Below are 18,876 nucleotides of genomic sequence, written 5' to 3'. Positions count from 1 at the left end.
CCTGGCATTGCGTCCTTTTATCAGCACACCTTTGCGCATACTTGCCAACCTTGAGACCTCCGATTTTGGGAGGGGAGGGGGGAGGGGGGGGGCATGTTTGACGGCGGGGGCTTGGTTAAAAGGGGAGGAGTATATTGACAGCTAGAATTCACCAAGTCAAGTATTTCATACATATATATATATACAGGTAAAAGCCAGTAAATTAGAATATTTTGAAAAACTTGATTTATTTCAGTAATTGCATTCAAAAGGTGTAACTTGTACATTATATTTATTCATTGCACACAGACTGATGCATTCAAATGTTTATTTCATTTAATTTTGATGATTTGAAGTGGCAACAAATGAAAATCCAAAATTCCGTGTGTCACAAAATTAGAATATTACTTAAGGCTAATACAAAAAAGGGATTTTTAGAAATGTTGGCCAACTGAAAAGTATGAAAATGAAAAATATGAGCATGTACAATACTCAATACTTGGTTGGAGCTCCTTTTGCCTCAATTACTGCGTTAATGCGGCGTGGCATGGAGTCGATGAGTTTCTGGCACTGCTCAGGTGTTATGAGAGCCCAGGTTGCTCTGATAGTGGCCTTCAACTCTTCTGCGTTTTTGGGTCTGGCATTCTGCATCTTCCTTTTCACAATACCCCACAGATTTTCTATGGGGCTAAGGTCAGGGGAGTTGGCGGGCCAATTTAGAACAGAAATATCATGGTCCGTAAACCAGGCACGGGTAGATTTTGCGCTGTGTGCAGGCGCCAAGTCCTGTTGGAACTTGAAATCTCCATCTCCATAGAGCAGGTCAGCAGCAGGAAGCATGAAGTGCTCTAAAACTTGCTGGTAGACGGCTGCGTTGACCCTGGATCTCAGGAAACAGAGTGGACCGACACCAGCAGATGACATGGCACCCCGAACCATCACTGATGGTGGAAACTTTACACTAGACTTCAGGCAACGTGGATCCTGTGCCTCTCCTGTCTTCCTCCAGACTCTGGGACCTCGATTTCCAAAGGAAATGCAAAATTTGCATGGTTGGGTGATGGTTTGGGGTGCCATGTCATCTGCTGGTGTCGGTCTTATTTACAAGCGGCGTTGAGCTTCCCGTTTTAATTTGTAAAAGTAAAAACAGGAGTTGGGTGCGTCACGTCCGGCTTATGTGACGTCACGCAAATTCACTTCCTGTTGACATTTCTTCACGTATCTCTACCTCTAACAACCAAAAAGCTGTGAAAACGATGATGCTGTGTTGCAAATTTAAGTTATTTACTGACATTGAGTGAGCCTATGGCTTTGCACTTTGCTTATTATATATATATAAATATGTATATATTTTGCATTCTATTTTAGTTACTCTGAATTTACAACCCCCTGCCGCTGTTTTGTACTGTTTTTGTACTTACTCTGATTATTATTTATCAACTTTTTGTAAATGTTGAAATTTATAAATACAGGTTTATAAACAAATAATAAATAAATAAATAATCCTCACGTATTGTTATAAATAAAGGTTTATAGCATGTTTTTTTAAATTTAAAATGAAAGAAAAAACATTTATGGGTTTAAAAAAACGGTGAAAACGATGATGCTGTGTTCCAAATTTGGATTATTTACGGAACTTGTGTGCCCTATGGCTTTACATTTTGTTACACACATATATTTTGCATTCTATTTTAGTTACTTTATTGAATGTACAACCCCCTGGCGCTGTTTTGTACTGTTTCTATACTTGTTTTATTTATAATTATTTCTTGATTGTTGCAGATTACAAATAAAGGTTTATAAAAAAATAAAAAATAAATACTATTCCTATTTACAAGCGGCGTTGAGCTTCCCGTTTTAATTTGTAAAAGTGTAAAAACAGGAGTTGGGTGCGTCACGTCCGGTTTATGTGACGTCACGCAAATTCACTTACTGTTGAATGTTTCTTCACGTATCGACGATTTCTCGACGCGAAGAGAGCACAGCTTGTAAGTTTAATGCACACAATAAAATATATTATTGCTCAAAAAGTTACGTTCGTACAAGTTTAGATTGCGGAGTGCCGTTTTTTTTTTTTTAACGAGAAAGACGTGAATGTCTGTTGTATTCACGTTAGCATTTAAGCTAGCGCTCATCGGTTTTTTAATTTGACCAAAGTGTTCCAAAAATGTAGTCATTTTATTTTAAAAACGGTAATACGAACCTTGTGGAGTTTTACCGCGGTGTACTGTACTATCGTACCGTTTATCGTTACGTCCCTACTTCCGGTTACAAGTTACAGAAAAAAAGCCCCTTCAGTGCATTGAACAATTCTGACCACAAGATGGTGCTGTTTCTTACCAAAAAAACATTGTGATGAATCTCATGCTTCCATCCATCCATCCATCTTCTTCCGCTTATCCGAGGTCAGGTCGCGGGGGCAGCAGTCTAAGCAGGGAAGCCCAGACTTCCCTCTCCCCAGCCACTTCGTCCAGCTCCTCCCGGGGGATCCCGAGGCGTTCCCAGGCCAGCCGGGAGACATAGTCTTCCCAACGTGTCCTGGGTCTTCCCCGCGGCCTCCTACCGGTCGGACGTGCCCTAAACACCTCCCTAGGGAGGCGTTCGGGTGGCATCCTGACCAGATGCCCGAACCACCTCATCTGGCTCCTCTCCATGTGGAAGAGCAGCGGCTTTACTTTGAGCTCCCCCCGGATGGCAGAGCTTCTCACCCTATCTCTAAGGGAGAGCCCCGCTACCCGGCGGAGGAAACTCATTTCGGCCGCTTGTACCCGTGATCTTGTCCTTTCGGTCATAACCCAAAGCTCATGACCATAGGTGAGGATGGGAACGTAGATCGACCGGTAAATTGAGAGCTTTGCCTTCCGGCTCAGCTCCTTCTTCACCACAACGGACCGATACAGCGTCCGCATTACTGAAGACGCCGCACCGATCCGCCTGTCGATCTCACGATTCACTCTTCCCTCACTCGTGAACAAGACTCCGAGGTACTTGAACTCCTCCACTTGGGGCAAGATCTCCTCCCCAACCCGGAGATGGCACTCCACCCTTTTCCGGGCGAGAACCATGGACTCGGACTTAGAGGTGCTGATTCTCATCCCAGTCGCTTCACACTCAGCTGCGAACCGATCCAGTGAGAGCTGAAGATCCTGGCCAGATGAAGCCATCAGGACCACATCATCTGCAAAAAGCAGAGACCTAATCCTGCAGCCACCAAACCAGATCCCCTCAACGCCTTGACTGCGCCTAGAAATTCTGTCCATAAAAGTTATGAACAGAATGGGTGACAAAGGGCAGCCTTGGCGGAGTCCAACCCTCACTGGAAACGTGTCCGACTTACTACCGGCAATGCGGACCAAGCTCTGGCACTGATCATACAGGGAGCGGACTGCCACAATCAGACAGTCCGATACCCCATACTCTCTGAGCACTCCCCACAGGACTTCCCGAGGGACACGGTCGAATGCCTTCTCCAAGTCCACAAAACACATGTAGACTGGTTGGGCAAACTCCCATGCACCCTCAAGGACCCTGCCGAGAGTATAGAGCTGGTCCACAGTTCCACGACCAGGACGAAAACCACACTGTTCCTCCTGAATCCGAGGTTCGACTATCCGGCGTAGCCTCCTCTCCAGTACACCTGAATAGACCTTACCGGGAAGGCTGAGGAGTGTGATCCCACGATAGTTAGAACACACCCTCCGGTTCCCCTTCTTAAAGAGAGGAACCACCACCCCGGTCTGCCAATCCAGTGGTACCGCCCCCGATGTCCACGCGATGCTGCAGAGTCTTGTCAACCAAGACAATCTCATGCTTTACAGTTCAATTCTGACCACAAGATGGTGCTGTTTCTTACAAAAAAAAATATTCAGTTTATTCTATTTTTAAATGGTGTCACTTTGGACAAATGAAGCGATTAGTCCATGAACAATAAGACAGTGGCTCTTTAATACATTGCCGTGTAATAATAAATATTGCAAGGAATAATCACTCTGAATACATTGTGCCTGCAATTGATTTACATGCTTTTAAAACATCAAAATATTTACGTGGACTCTTACCTGAATGCATTAAAACGATGAAATACCGCACGTTGGTGAATATTTCAATACTGTAAAGTAGAAAAGCACACAAGGAGTTTTTGTTTTGTTTTGTACAAGGCAACTCGTTGGTCTTTGGAGGTAATTAAAGTGTGCAGGAAAGTTCCACTTCCCGCTTGACTCCACAGAAGAAGAAGAAGAAGAAGAGTGCAGGACCAGCGGCTGTGCACTAATCAGGCGTGTGGAGTGAAATAATAAGAATAGTCATATTTTTATTACCCGGGCGGGACGCTACTCGCTCTTGTCCATCTCTGTGAGGACGCAGAAACACGTGAACTGAGTCACGTGGGTCAGCGAGCCTGCAGGAATACAACATACAGGACATCTCAATCCAAATAGAAGATCTTTGAACATTTGATGTTGGAAGCACAATAAAAAAAAAAAATATACAGGTAAAAGCCAGTAAATTAGAATATTTTGAAAAACTTGATTTATTTCAGTAATTGCATTCAAAAGGTGTAACTTGTACATTATATTTATTCATTGCACACAGACTGATGCATTCAAATGTTTATTTCATTTAATTTTGATGATTTGAAGTGGCAACAAATGAAAATCCAAAATTCCGTGTGTCACAAAATTAGAATATTACTTAAGGCTAATACAAAAAAGGGATTTTTAGAAATGTTGGCCAACTGAAAAGTATGAAAATGAAAAATATGAGCATGTACAATACTCAATACTTGGTTGGAGCTCCTTTTGCCTCAATTACTGCGTTAATGCGGCGTGGCATGGAGTCGATGAGTTTCTGGCACTGCTCAGGTGTTATGAGAGCCCAGGTTGCTCTGATAGTGGCCTTCAACTCTTCTGCGTTTTTGGGTCTGGCATTCTGCATCTTCCTTTTCACAATACCCCACAGATTTTCTATGGGGCTAAGGTCAGGGGAGTTGGCGGGCCAATTTAGAACAGAAATACCATGGTCCGTAAACCAGGCACGGGTAGATTTTGCGCTGTGTGCAGGCGCCAAGTCCTGTTGGAACTTGAAATCTCCATCTCCATAGAGCAGGTCAGCAGCAGGAAGCATGAAGTGCTCTAAAACTTGCTGGTAGACGGCTGCGTTGACCCTGGATCTCAGGAAACAGAGTGGACCGACACCAGCAGATGACATGGCACCCCAAACCATCACTGATGGTGGAAACTTTACACTAGACTTCAGGCAACGTGGATCCTGTGCCTCTCCTGTCTTCCTCCAGACTCTGGGACCTCGATTTCCAAAGGAAATGCAAAATTTGCATGGTTGGGTGATGGTTTGGGGTGCCATGTCATCTGCTGGTGTCGGTCCACTCTGTTTCCTGAGATCCAGGGTCAACGCAGCCGTCTACCAGCAAGTTTTAGAGCACTTCATGCTTCTCGCTGCTGACCTGCTCTATGGAGATGGAGATTTCAAGTTCCAACAGGACTTGGCGCCTGCACACAGCGCAAAATCTACCCGTGCCTGGTTTACGGACCATGGTATTTCTGTTCTAAATTGGCCCGCCAACTCCCCTGACCTTAGCCCCATAGAAAATCTGTGGGGTATTGTGAAAAGGAAGATGCAGAATGCCAGACCCAAAAACGCAGAAGAGTTGAAGGCCACTATCAGAGCAACCTGGGCTCTCATAACACCTGAGCAGTGCCAGAAACTCATGGACTCCATGCCACGCCGCATTAACGCAGTAATTGAGGCAAAAGGAGCTCCAACCAAGTATTGAGTATTGTACATGCTCATATTTTTCATTTTCATACTTTTCAGTTGGCCAACATTTCTAAAAAATCCCTTTTTTGTATTAGCCTTAAGTAATATTCTAATTTTGTGACACACGGAATTTTGGATTTCCATTTGTTGCCACTTCAAATCATCAAAATTAAATGAAATAAACATTTGAATGCATCAGTCTGTGTGCAATGAATAAATATAATGTACAAGTTATACCTTTTGAATGCAATTACTGAAATAAATAAAAGTTTTTCAAAATATTCTAATTTACTGGCTTTTACCTGTATATATTTTGCATTGTCAAAACAAATACAATGATATGGATTTTTTTTTAATCGTTAAGGTTTACCTGAAGTTTGGCCCGGGGGACCCATATGGGTCATAGTCATAAAAATGTTAAAAACAAATATATCTCAGGGGTGTACAAAGTGCGGCCCCGGGGGACTTTTGCAGCCCGCAACTATTTTTTTTAACAGCAGACTATTAAATAATCCCGTTAAAAAGTGGAATAAAAGAGCAAACAGGTAAAATGTAACAAAAGAAAGTCGCAATATTAATTGTAATATTGTAATATTTAAATAAAATGGTAATATTGTTTTTCTTTTAAAACTGTCATTGCTGGGGGAAAAAAAGTAATGAATCAAAATCAATGTTATGAATTATTGGCCTATTTAAGGCTCCGATTCACAGCAAAAGTTCCACTTTCATATGATTTTTTTTTCATGTTTTTGTGCCGCTTTTTCGTAGCACATATGACAAAATATTGCATGTTGTGTGTGTTTTTATGGCAAACACACAAAATACTCAAACTCAATAGTTGATGTGCCTTCAATAAGTCAATAATTCATAACAACATTGATTTTGATTCATTATTATTTTTTGAGCAATGATACTTAAAAAAAAAATCCCACTAAAATCATTTGAGATCTAAAAGGGCCCCGCTCATACAAGTGTAAAAATAACTCATACTTTTTTTTTCTTTTTTTTCCCCCAACACTTAAATATTTACATCAACTTCAGATCTGTCTGTGGATTATAGGTTTTTGTGATTTTTTTCATGTTTTTGTGCCGTTTTTTCGTAGCACATATGACAAAATATTGCATATTGTGTGTGTTTTTATGGCAAACACACAAAATACTCAAACTTCAATAGTTGATGTGCCTTCAATAAGTCAATAATTCATAACAACATTGATTTTGATTCATTATTATTTTTTGAGCAATGATACTTAAAAAAAAAATCCCACTAAAATCATTTGAGATCTAAAAGGGCCCCGCTCATACAAGTGTTAGAAATAACTCATACTAATTTTTTTTTTATTTTTACTTTCAACACCTAAATCTTTACATCGACTTCAGATCTGTCTGTGGATTATAAGTTTTTATGATTTTTTTCATGTTTTTGTGCCCTTTTTTCGTAGCACATATGACAAAATATTGCATATTATGTGTGTTTTTATTATGAATATTATAATTTTTTTCTCGTGTTTTTATGGCAAACACACAAAATACTCAAACTCAATAGTTGATGTGCCTTCAATAAGTCAATAATTCATAACAACATTGATTTTGATTCATTATTATTTTTTGAGCAATGATAGTTAAAAAAAAATCCCACTAAAATCATTGGGGATCTAAAAGGGCCCCGCTCATACAAGTGTTAAAAATAACTCATACTTTTTTCTTTTTTACTTTCAACACTTAAATCTTTACATTAACTTCAGATCTGTCTGCGGATTGTAAGTTTTTATGATTTTTTTCAGGTTTTTGTGCCCTTTTTTCGTAGCACATATGACAAAATATTGCATATTATGTGTGTTTTTATTATGAATAATATAATTTTTTCTCGTGTTTTTATTGCAAACACACAAAATACTCAAACTTCAATAGTTGATGTGCCTTCAATAAGTCAATAATTCATAACTACATTGATTTTGATTCATTATTATTTTTTGAGCAATGATAGTTTAAAAAAAAAATCTCACTAAAATCATTGGAGATCTAAAAGGGCCCCGCTCATACAAGTGTTAGAAATAACTCATACTTATTTTTTTTTTTTTACTTTCAACACTTAAATCTTTACATCGACTTCAGATCTGTCTGTGGATTATAAGTTTTTATGATTTTTTTTCATGTTTTTGTGCCCTTTTTTCGTAGCACATATGACAAAATATTGCATATTATGTGTGTTTTTATTATGAATATTATAATTTTTTTCTCGTGTTTTTATGGCAAACACACAAAATACTCAAACTCAATAGTTGATGTGCCTTCAATAAGTCAATAATTCATAACAACATTGATTTTGATTCATTATTATTTTTTGAGCAATGATAGTTAAAAAAAAATCCCACTAAAATCATTGGGGATCTAAAAGGGCCCCGCTCATACAAGTGTTGAAAATAACTCATACTTTTTTCTTTTTTACTTTCAACACTTAAATCTTTACATCGACTTCAGATCTGTCTGTGGATTATAAGTTTTTATGATTTTTTTCATGTTTTTGTGCCCCTTTTCCGTAGCACATATGACAAAATATTGCATATTATGTGTGTTTTTATGGCAAACACACAAAATACTCAAACTCAATAGTTGATGTGCCTTCAATAAGTCAATAATTCATAACTACATTGATTTTGATTCAATATTATTTTTTGAGCAATGATAGTTTTAAAAAAAATCTCACTAAAATCATTGGAGATCTAAAAGGGCCCCGCTCATACAAGTGTTAGAAATAACTCATACTAATTTATTTATTTTTTTACTTTCAACACTTAAATCTTTACATCGACTTCAGATCTGTCTGTGGATTATACGTTTTTACGATTTTTTTCATGTTTTTGTGCCCTTTTTTCGTAGCACATATGACAAAATATTGCATATTATGTGTGTTTTTATTATGAATATTATAATTTTTTTCTCATGTTTTTATGGCAAACACACAAAATACTCAAACTCAATAGTTGATGTGCCTTCAATAAGTCAATAATTCATAACAACATTGATTTTGATTCATTATTATTTTTTGAGCAATGATAGTTAAAAAAAAATCCCACTAAAATCATTGGGGATCTAAAAGGGCCCCGCTCATACAAGTGTTGAAAATAACTCATACTTTTTTCTTTTTTACTTTCAACACTTAAATCTTTACATCGACTTCAGATCTATCTGTGGATTATAAGTTTTTATGATTTTTTTCATGTTTTTGTGCCCCTTTTTTGTAGCACATATGACAAAATATTGCATATTATGTGTGTTTTTATGGCAAACACACTAAATACTCAAACTCAATAGTTGATGTGCCTTCAATAAGTCAATAATTCATAACTACATTGATTTTGATTCATTATTATTTTTTGAGCAATGATAGTTTTTCAAAAAATCTCACTAAAATCATTGGAGATCTAAAAGGGCCCCGCTCATACAAGTGTTAGAAATAACTCATACTAATTTATTTATTTTTTTACTTTCAACACTTAAATCTTTACATCGACTTCAGATCTGTCTGTGGATTGTACGTTTTTACGATTTTTTTCAAGTTTTTGTGCCCTTTTTTCGTAGCATATATGACAAAATATTGCATATTATGTGTGTTTTTATTATGAATATTATAATTTTTTTCTCGTGTTTTTATGGCAAACACACAAAATACTCAAACTCAATAGTTGATGTGCCTTCAATAACTCAATAATTCATAACAACATTGATTTTGATTCATTATTATTTTTTGAGCAATGATAGTTAAAAAAAAATCCCACTAAAATCATTGGGGATCTAAAAGGGCCCCGTTCATACAAGTGTTAAAAATAATTCATACTTGTTTCTTTTTTACTTTCAACACTTAAATCTTTACATCAACTTCAGATCTGTCTGTGGATTATAAGTTTTTATGATTTTTTTCATGTTTTTGTGCCCCTTTTTCGTAGCACATATGACAAAATATTGCATGTTGTGTGTATTTTTATGGCAAACACACAAAATACTCAAACTCAATAGTTGATGTGCCTTCAATAAGTCAATAATTCATAACAACATTGATTTTGATTCATTATTATTTTTTGAGCAATGATAGTTAAAAAAAAATCCCACTAAAATCATTGGGGATCTAAAAGGGCCCCGCTCATACAAGTGTTAGAAATAACTCATACTAATTTATTTATTTTTTTACTTTCAACACTTAAATCTTTACATCGACTTCAGATCTGTCTGTGGATTATACGTTTTTACGGTTTTTTTTTTCATGTTTTTGTGCCCTTTTTTCGTAGCACGTATGACAAAATATTGCATATTATGTGTGTTTTTATTATGAATATTATAATTTTTTTCTCGTGTTTTTATGGCAAACACACAAAATACTCAAACTCAATAGTTGATGTGCCTTCAATAAGTCAATAATTCATAACTACATTGATTTTGATTCATTATTATTTTTTGAGCAATGATAGTTTTAAAAAAAATCTCACTAAAATCATTGGAGATCTAAAAGGGCCCCGCTCATACAAGTGTTAGAAATAACTCATACTAATTTATTTATTTTTTTACTTTCAACACTTAAATCTTTACATCGACTTCAGATCTGTCTGTGGATTATACGTTTTTATGATTTTTTTCATGTTTTTGTGCCCTTTTTTCGTAGCACATATGACAAAATATTGCATATTATGTGTGTTTTTATTATGAATATTAGAATTTTTTTCTCGTGTTTTTATGGCAAACACACAAAATACTCAAACTCAATAGTTGATGTGCCTTCAATAAGTCAATAATTCATAACAACATTGATTTTGATTCATTATTATTTTTTGAGCAATGATACTTTAAAAAAAAAAAATCCCACTAAAATCATTGGAGATCTAAAAGGGCCCCGCTCATACAAGTGTAAAAATAACTCATACTTTTTTCCCCTTTTTTTCCCCCCCCCAACACTTAAATCTTTACATCAACTTCAGATCTGTCTGTGGATTATACATTTTTATGATTTTTTTCATGTTTTTGTGCCCTTTTTTCATAGCACATATGACAAAATATTGCATGTTGTGTGTGTTTTTATGGCATAGTTGATGTGCCTTCAATAAGTCAATAATTCATAACAACATTGATTTTGATTCATTATTATATTTTGAGCAATGATAGTTTAAAAAAAAGTGATATTAGAACTTTTTTCTTGTGTTAGCTCTTTTATTCCACTTTTTCTATGTTGTTTGTGTGTGATTGCATTTTTAGAATGTTAAAAAAAAGGCGGGAAACTTACGCAGCAGCTTGGTGATGACGGGCGGGCGCTTGGACTCGGGCAGGTAGACGCCCAGGAAGTAGACGGGCACGCCCGACAGGGCGATGGCGATGCCGATCAGGGAGTTGAGGGTGTCGCTGTAGAGCGGCACGGCCACCAGGAACACGGCGCACATGCAGAACACCACCGGGTAGAAGAGACTCAGCTGTGCAGAACAAAACAGAAGGGACGAGCATCCCACTGAGTTTGGAGGAGGCTCGAGTGCGGACGAGAAACATGCACAGAGTTGATGCGATATTGTTCAAAACCGACTGGGTTCTTGCTCTGACCGAACAAAAATGTATTTGAATTTGAAGCGCAGCGATGGACGTAGAAATTGTGACGGCAAAAGTGCCGACTAGAAACTTAATGATTTGACATATGACCTCAACGACCTGAAACTTTTTAAACGGTAAAACCATTCCAAATCGACTGGGTTCTTGCTTTGACTGAACAAAAATCCCTTTTAGGCTTGAAGTTGTGACGGCAAAAGCGCCCACTAGAAACATGTACTAATTTAACATATGACCTCAACGACCTGAAGCTTCTTGGACTGTGATATTGTTAAAAACCAACCTGGTTCTTGTTTTGACGGAACAAGAATCCCTTTACGTTTTAAATAGAGCGCAGGTTTGGACCTCTACGTTTTAAATATAGTTCACGTTGGGAGTAAAAATCGATTAATAATTGCGATGGCTAGAATGCTGCCTAGAAAACATGTCCTGATTTTGACCAATGACCTCAACATCCTGAAGATTTTTAAACGGTAAAATCATTCCAAATCGACTGGGTTCTTGCTTTGACTGAACAAAAATCCCTTTTAGGTTTGAAGTTGTGACGGCAAAAGCGCCGACTAGAAACATGTACTGATTTAACATATGACCCCAACGACCTGAAGCTTCTTGGACTGTGATATTGTTAAAAACCAACCTGGTTCTTGTTTTGACGGAACAAGAATCCCTTTACGTTTTAAATAGAGCTCAGGTTTGGAGTAAAAATCGATTAATAATTGCGATGGCTAGAATGCTGCCTAGAAAACATGGACTGATTTTGACCTGCGACCTCAACATCCTGAAAATTTTCAAACGGTAAAATCATTCAAAATTGACTGGGTTCTTGCTTTGACTGAACAAAAATCCCTTTTAGGTTTGAAGTTGCGACGGCAAGAGCGCCGACTAAAAACTTGTTCTGAGTTGACCTGTGACCTCAGCGACCTAAAGCTTCCCGGACAGTGATATAGATTAAAAAAAACAAATGGGTTCTTGTTTGCCAAAACAAGAATCCCTTTACGTTTTAAATAGAGTTCAGGTTGGGAGTAAAAATCGATTAATAATTGCGATGGCTAGAATGCTGCCTAGAAAACATTTTGACATATGACCTCAACAACCTGAAGCTTTTCAACTGGTCAAACCATTCCAAATCAACAGGGTTCTTGCTTTGACCGAACAAAAATCCCTTTTAGGTTTGAAGTTGCGACGGCAAAAGCGCCGACTAAAAACTTGTTCTGAGTTGACCTGTGACCTCAGCGACCTAAAGCTTCCTGGACAGGGATATAGATAAAAAAATAAATGGGTTCTTATTTGAAGAAACAAGAATCCCGTTACGTTTTAAATAAAGTTCAGGTCTGGAGTAAAAATGTATTAATAATTGCGATGGCTAGAACGCTGCCTAGAAAACATGTCCTGATTTTCACCAATGACATCAACATCCTGAAGATTTTTAAACGGTAAAATAATTCAAAATCGACTTGGTTCTTGCTTTGACTGAACAAAAATCCCTTTTAGGTTTGAAGTTGTGACGGCAAAAGCGCCGACTAGAAACATGTACTGATTTGACATATGACCTCAATGACCTGAAGCTTCTTGGAGTGTGATATTGTTAAAAACCAACTGGGTTCTTGTTTTGACAGAACAAGAATCCCTTTACGTTTTAAATAAGAGTTCAGGTCGGGAGTAAAAATTGATTAGTAATTGCGATGGCTAGAATGCTGCCTAGAAAACATGGACTGATTTTGACCGGCGACCTCAACATCCTGAAGATTTTTAAACGGTAAAATCATTCAAAATCGACTGGGTTCTTGCTTTGACTGAACCAAAATCCCTTTTAGGTTTGAAGTTGTGACGGCAAAAGCACCGACTAGAAACATGTACTGATTTGACATATGACCTCAACGACCTGAAGTTTCTTGGAGTGTGATATTGTTAAAAACCAACTGGGTTCTTGTTTTGACAGAACAAGAATCCCTTTACGTTTTAAATAGAGTTCAGGTTGGGAGTAAAAATCGATTAGTAATTGCGATGGCTAGAATGCTGCCTAGAAAACATGTCCTGATTTTGACCAATGACCTCAACATCCTGAAGATTTTCAAACGGTAAAATCATTCCAAATCGACTGGGTTCTTGCTTTGACTGAACAAAAATCCCTTTTAGGTTTGAAGTTGTGACGGCAAAAGCGCCGACTAGAAACATGTACTGATTTAACATATGACCCCAACGACCTGAAGCTTCTTGGACTGTGATATTGTTAAAAACCAACCTGGTTCTTGTTTTGACGGAACAAGAATCCCTTTACGTTTTAAATAGAGCTCAGGTTTGGAGTAAAAATCGATTAATAATTGCGATGGCTAGAATGCTGCCTAGAAAACATGGACTGATTTTGACCTGCGACCTCAACATCCTGAAAATTTTCAAACAGTAAAATCATTCAAAATTGACTGGGTTCTTGCTTTGACTGAACAAAAATCCCTTTTAGGTTTGAAGTTGCGACGGCAAGAGCGCCGACTAAAAACTTGTTCTGAGTTGACCTGTGACCTCAGCGACCTAAAGCTTCCTGGACAGTGATATAGATTAAAAAAACAAATGGGTTCTTGTTTGCCGAAACAAGAATCCCTTTACGTTTTAAATAGAGTTCAGGTTGGGAGTAAAAATTTATTAAAATTGCGATGGCTAGAATGCTGCCTAGAAAACATTTTGACGTATGACCTCAACAACCTGAAGCTTTTCAACTGGTCAAACCATTCCAAATCAACAGGGTTCTTGCTTTGATCGAACAAAAATCCCTTTTAGGTTTGAAGTTGCGACGGCAAAAGCGCAGACTAAAAACTTGTTCTGAGTTGACCTGTGACCTCAGCGACCTAAAGCTTCCTGGACAGTTATATAGATTAAAAAAACAAATGGGTTCTTGTTTGCCGAAACAAGAATCCCTTTACGTTTTAAATAGAGTTCAGGTCGAGAGTAAAAATTGATTAATAATTACGATGGCTAGAACGCTGCCTTGAAAACATGTCCTGATTTTCACCAATGACATCAACATCCTGAAGATTTTTAAACGGTAAACTCATTCAAAATCAACTTGGTTCTTGCTTTGACTGAACAAAAATCCCTTTTAGGTTTGAAGTTGTGACGGCAAGAGCGCTGATTAGAAACATGTACTGATTTGACATATGACCTCAACGACCTGAAGCTTCTTGGAGTGTGGTATTGTTAAAAACCAACTGGGTTCTTGTTTTGACAGAACAAGAATCCCTTTACGTTTTAAATAGAGTTCAGGTTGGGAGTAAAAATTGATTAATAATTGCGATGGCTAGAATGCTGCCTAGAAAACATGGACTGATTTTGACCGGCGACCTCAACATCCTGAAAATTTTGAAACGGTAAAATCATCCAAAATCGACTGGGTTCTTGCTTTGACTGAACAAAAATCCCTTTTAGGTTGGAAGTTGTGACGGCAAAAGCGCCGACTAGAAACATGCACTGATTTGACATATGACCTCAGGGACCTAAAGCTTCCTGGACAGTGATATAGATAAAAAACAAATGGGTTCTTATTTGACGGAACAAGAATCCCTTTACGTTTTAAATAAAGTTCAGGTTGGGAGTAAAAATCGATTAATAATTGTGATGGCTAGAATGCTGCCTAGAAAACATGTCCTGATTTTGACGTATGATCAACAACCTGAAGCTTTTCAACTGGTAAAACCATTCCAAATTGACTGGGTTCTTGCTTTGACTGAACAAAAATCCCTTTTAGGTTGGAAGTTGTGACGGCAAAAGCGCCGACTAGAAACATGTACTGATTTAACATATGACCTCAACGACCTGAAGCTTCTCGGACTGTGATATCGTTAAAAACCAACCTGGTTCTTGTTTTGACGGAACAAGAATCCCTTTACGTTTTAAATAGAGTTCAGGTTTGGAGTAAAAATCGATTAAGTGCATAAACTAGTGTGTCAACATTTCTGCCTGTACAAAAATATGAATGATCAGGTACATCTTTTAACAGTGTTTATATTATGGTTGTTGTCATTTTTCAAATTAGTGTACAAGTTAATATTATTACATTTTTTGTATTAACTAACTAATCTTTGTTTATATCTTAAGTATATTTTATTATGAAAACTTTTAATACTTTAGGCCATTTTGATATGTTTTATTTTTTTCAAAAGTGCTTAAAACATATATATATATTTAAATACAAAACGTTGTGTTATAAGGGACAAAATATATTAGTTTAAACTTGTCCGTTTTTTGTTATTAAATTCTAAGTTTTTTGCTCTTCATTCTATTTTTTTAAATATGTTTATGTTCTTATTTGATAATACACGTTAGGTCAGGGGTCGGCAACCGGCGGCTCTTTAGCGCCGCCCTAGTGGCTCTCTGGAGCTTTTTCAAAAATGTACGAAAAATGGAAAAAGATGAGGGGAAAAATATATATTTTTTGTTTTAATATGGTTTCTGTAGGAGGACAAACATGACACAAACCTTCCTAATTGTTATAAAGCACACTGTTTATATTAAACATGCTTCACTGATTCAAGTATTTGGCGAGCGCCGTTTTGTCCTACTAATTTTGGGGGTCCTTGAACTCACCGTAGTTTGTTTACATGTATATCTTTCTGCGACTTTCTAGGACGTGTTTTATGCCACTTCTTTTTCTGTCTCATTTTGTCCACCAAACTTTTAACGTTGTGCATGAAAGGTGAGTTTTGTTGATGTTATTGACTTGTGTGGAGTGCTAATCAGACATATTTGGTCACTGCATGACTGCAAGCTAATCGATGCTAACATGCTATTTAGGCTAGCTATATGTACATATTGCATCATTATGCCTCATTTGTAGCTATATTTGAGCTCATTTAGTTTCCTTTAAGTCCTCTTAATTCAATTTACATCTCATGACACACTATCTGTATGTAATATGGCTTTTAGTTTTTTGCGGCTCCAGACAGATTTGTTTTTGTATTTTTGGTCCAATATGGCTCTTTCAACATTTTGGGTTGCTGACCCCTGCGTTAAGTATATTCGCGCAAAGTATCTGTGTCGAATCGGTATCATCGATAACAGTCTGAACCTTAAACCAGAGGTATCGCACAACAATATTGTATGGAACTAGTGATACCGAGTCGATTATAATTCATCTTGCGCAGGCAAATGCCACATCGCCCTTTTAATGATCGGTGACGTAATATATTGTTTTTAACAAGATAGAGAAGCCCCGCTTTCGCAGGGCATCAAAAAATTGAGCTATACTCTTGTTGTTCCTCCCCACGGAAATCTTTAGTAAAAGGCGAAAGATTTATGCGATCTGAAGAGAAACAAGAGTGATCTGCCGTGGAAACGTACTGTGGCCAAGGACATTCCCAGCCACACCGAGGTAACACACGGTCTTAAGGTGGCACACTTTAATTAACCAACAACAACTGATGACATCCAATCACATTCACAGACAACGCAGTGCCACCTTAAATATATCAACACATTTTAGCCGCCTGTCTTCTAGCTTTAGTTCACTATTTGGTGGGTTGGACGCAAAGGATTCTGGGAATTACACACAACACGCTTGTCATTTAAAATAGACGCGCTATATAGCAAGTAGTGTAACATAAAACGAGAAAACATATACATGTTTATATTTATATGTTGATTTCAGCAAAACCCACATGTTGTAATATTTTTTTTGGCTTCACTCCATATTTATTTTTGAACACATAACGGCTTTGTTTTGGTATTTCCTGCCACGATGTTGAGCTTTTATTTTGAAGCTCGGCGGACATGCCGTGGTTGACACAAGATATATATAATTATTGTGGTTTAAATGGTATTTACTTATTGATAATGCTGATGTTAAGTATGTTGACATGTCTTATACGAAGGTCGGGAAGTGTAGTTATTGAAAAGGTCAAAAGCAAGGTAACAACCATGCGGTCGCTACCTAGTGTCCCGCCCTGAGATCGGGAGGTTGGAGTTCAAATCCCTGCCGAGTCATACCAAAGACTTTAAGAATGGGACCCATTGCCTCCCTGCTTGGCACTCAGCACCAAGGGTTGGAATTGGGGGTTAAGGCATACTTGCCAACCCTACCGGATTTTCTCCCGAAAAACTCCCGAAATTCAGGCGGACCCGAGTGACGTATTGACAACACACATCAACAGTGTCTACCGTAAAGCAGTTGGTCTGCCGTAAACAGCAATGTTGTGACACTTTTAAACAGGACAATACTGCCATCTACTGTACATGCATATGTGACCCACCCATAATGTGTCACATTTTTGTGTTGATTTATTTATTTTATTTTGTGGTTTGAATTTGTTTTTGGAGCTGTCATTACACATTTATCAGTATTCACATTGGTCAGTAGAGGGCAGTAGGACGTTTCTTCCCAATTGAATGCTATCACCTGCAGACCGGAAGTGTCTTGTCATTCTGATGAGCGCGACCAGTCTGTGAACAATTGAAACGTCCTGTGTGCTTTTTCCTCCTGTATAACAGGTTAGTTTTGGTGAATCGACTCACTGAATAATATCCATGTGATCTTTTTAAGTTTAAGTACACATTCTGATGGTGGAGCCTAACTCTAAAGTGTTTGTGAGTTGTAGTTTGTAAATGAACACTGAAATTCAAGTATTTATTTTATATATATATATATATATATATATATATATATATATATATATATATATATATATATATAGTTGAGCTCATAGGACTAGATAGTACAATCCCTCAGATTAATCAGCAGTTAGTGTTGAGTGGGGGGTGGGGAGTTATATATATATAGCTAGAATTCACTGAAAGTCAAGTATTTCTTATATATATATATATATATATATATCTTAACCACGCCCCCAACCACGCCCCCCGCCCCCACCCCCACCTCCCGAAATCGGAGGTCTCAAGGTTGGCAAGTATGGGTTAAGGCACCAACAAAACGATTCCCGGGCGCGGCACGGCTGCTGCCCACTGCTCCCCTCCACCTCCCAGGGGGTTGAACAAGGGGATGGGTCAAATGCAGAGGACAAAATTAATCATTGGTACTTAACTTTTTAAACTTAACTACCTTATTATTATTTATTTTTACGACGTCATATTCTGGGATATTTAAATTATTTGTATAAAAATAGCTTACTTTGAAGTAAAAGGGAACATTTCATAGACAATATAAAAACATTTGGGAGTACATTCGTCACATTTTTAACAACTTTCACTCTTCTGTCATTGCAATTATTGACGCACGGGGGCGCCATTGACTCCCATCGTTAAATGTTTTAATTTATTTTTCAATACAAGGGATTTACTGGCAATTAAATCTATGTCCACTCAAAAACGTCCTAAAAATGACACGTACCGACCTTGATATAAGACATTTCCACATACTTAACATCAGCATTATCAATAAGTAAATGCCATTGAAACCCCAAAAGTTAACTTCACAACACATGACTCCCGTAGATGTGCCTCTTCAAAATAAAAGCTCAACATCATGGGAGGAAATACCAAAATAAAGCCGTTATGTGTTAAAAAACAAATATGAAGTGAAGCCAAAACAGATGATTTATT

General features: G+C 37.5%; 1 protein-coding gene and 1 non-coding gene across 7 annotated transcripts in view; both read right to left on the bottom strand.

Moving 5' to 3' along the window:
- Nucleotides 1-3,908: 3,908 nt before the first annotated feature.
- slc7a6 (solute carrier family 7 member 6) overlaps nt 3,909-18,876 on the bottom strand; it is a 63,753-nt gene continuing 48,785 nt past the window's right edge. For all 6 annotated transcript variants that reach the window (XM_061963672.1, XM_061963675.1, XM_061963674.1 and 3 more), the window contains 2 exons: nt 11,024-11,207; nt 3,909-4,375 (listed from right to left, as the gene is read on the bottom strand). In XM_061963672.1, coding sequence (XP_061819656.1) covers nt 4,246-4,375; nt 11,024-11,207 — 314 coding nt within the window. In that variant the 3' untranslated portion in view covers nt 3,909-4,245. The remainder of the gene's footprint in view (nt 4,376-11,023; nt 11,208-18,876) is intronic.
- LOC133608985 (U5 spliceosomal RNA) lies at nt 16,531-16,644 on the bottom strand. The gene has a single exon (XR_009815667.1). It is a non-coding gene; the product is annotated as a U5 spliceosomal RNA (small nuclear RNA).

This window comes from Nerophis lumbriciformis, linkage group LG06 (assembly GCF_033978685.3).
Source record: "Nerophis lumbriciformis linkage group LG06, RoL_Nlum_v2.1, whole genome shotgun sequence".
Lineage (NCBI taxonomy): Eukaryota > Metazoa > Chordata > Actinopteri > Syngnathiformes > Syngnathidae > Nerophis > Nerophis lumbriciformis.
Note: the sequence above shows the minus strand (reverse complement) of the source record. Positions and strands in the feature narration are given on the sequence as shown.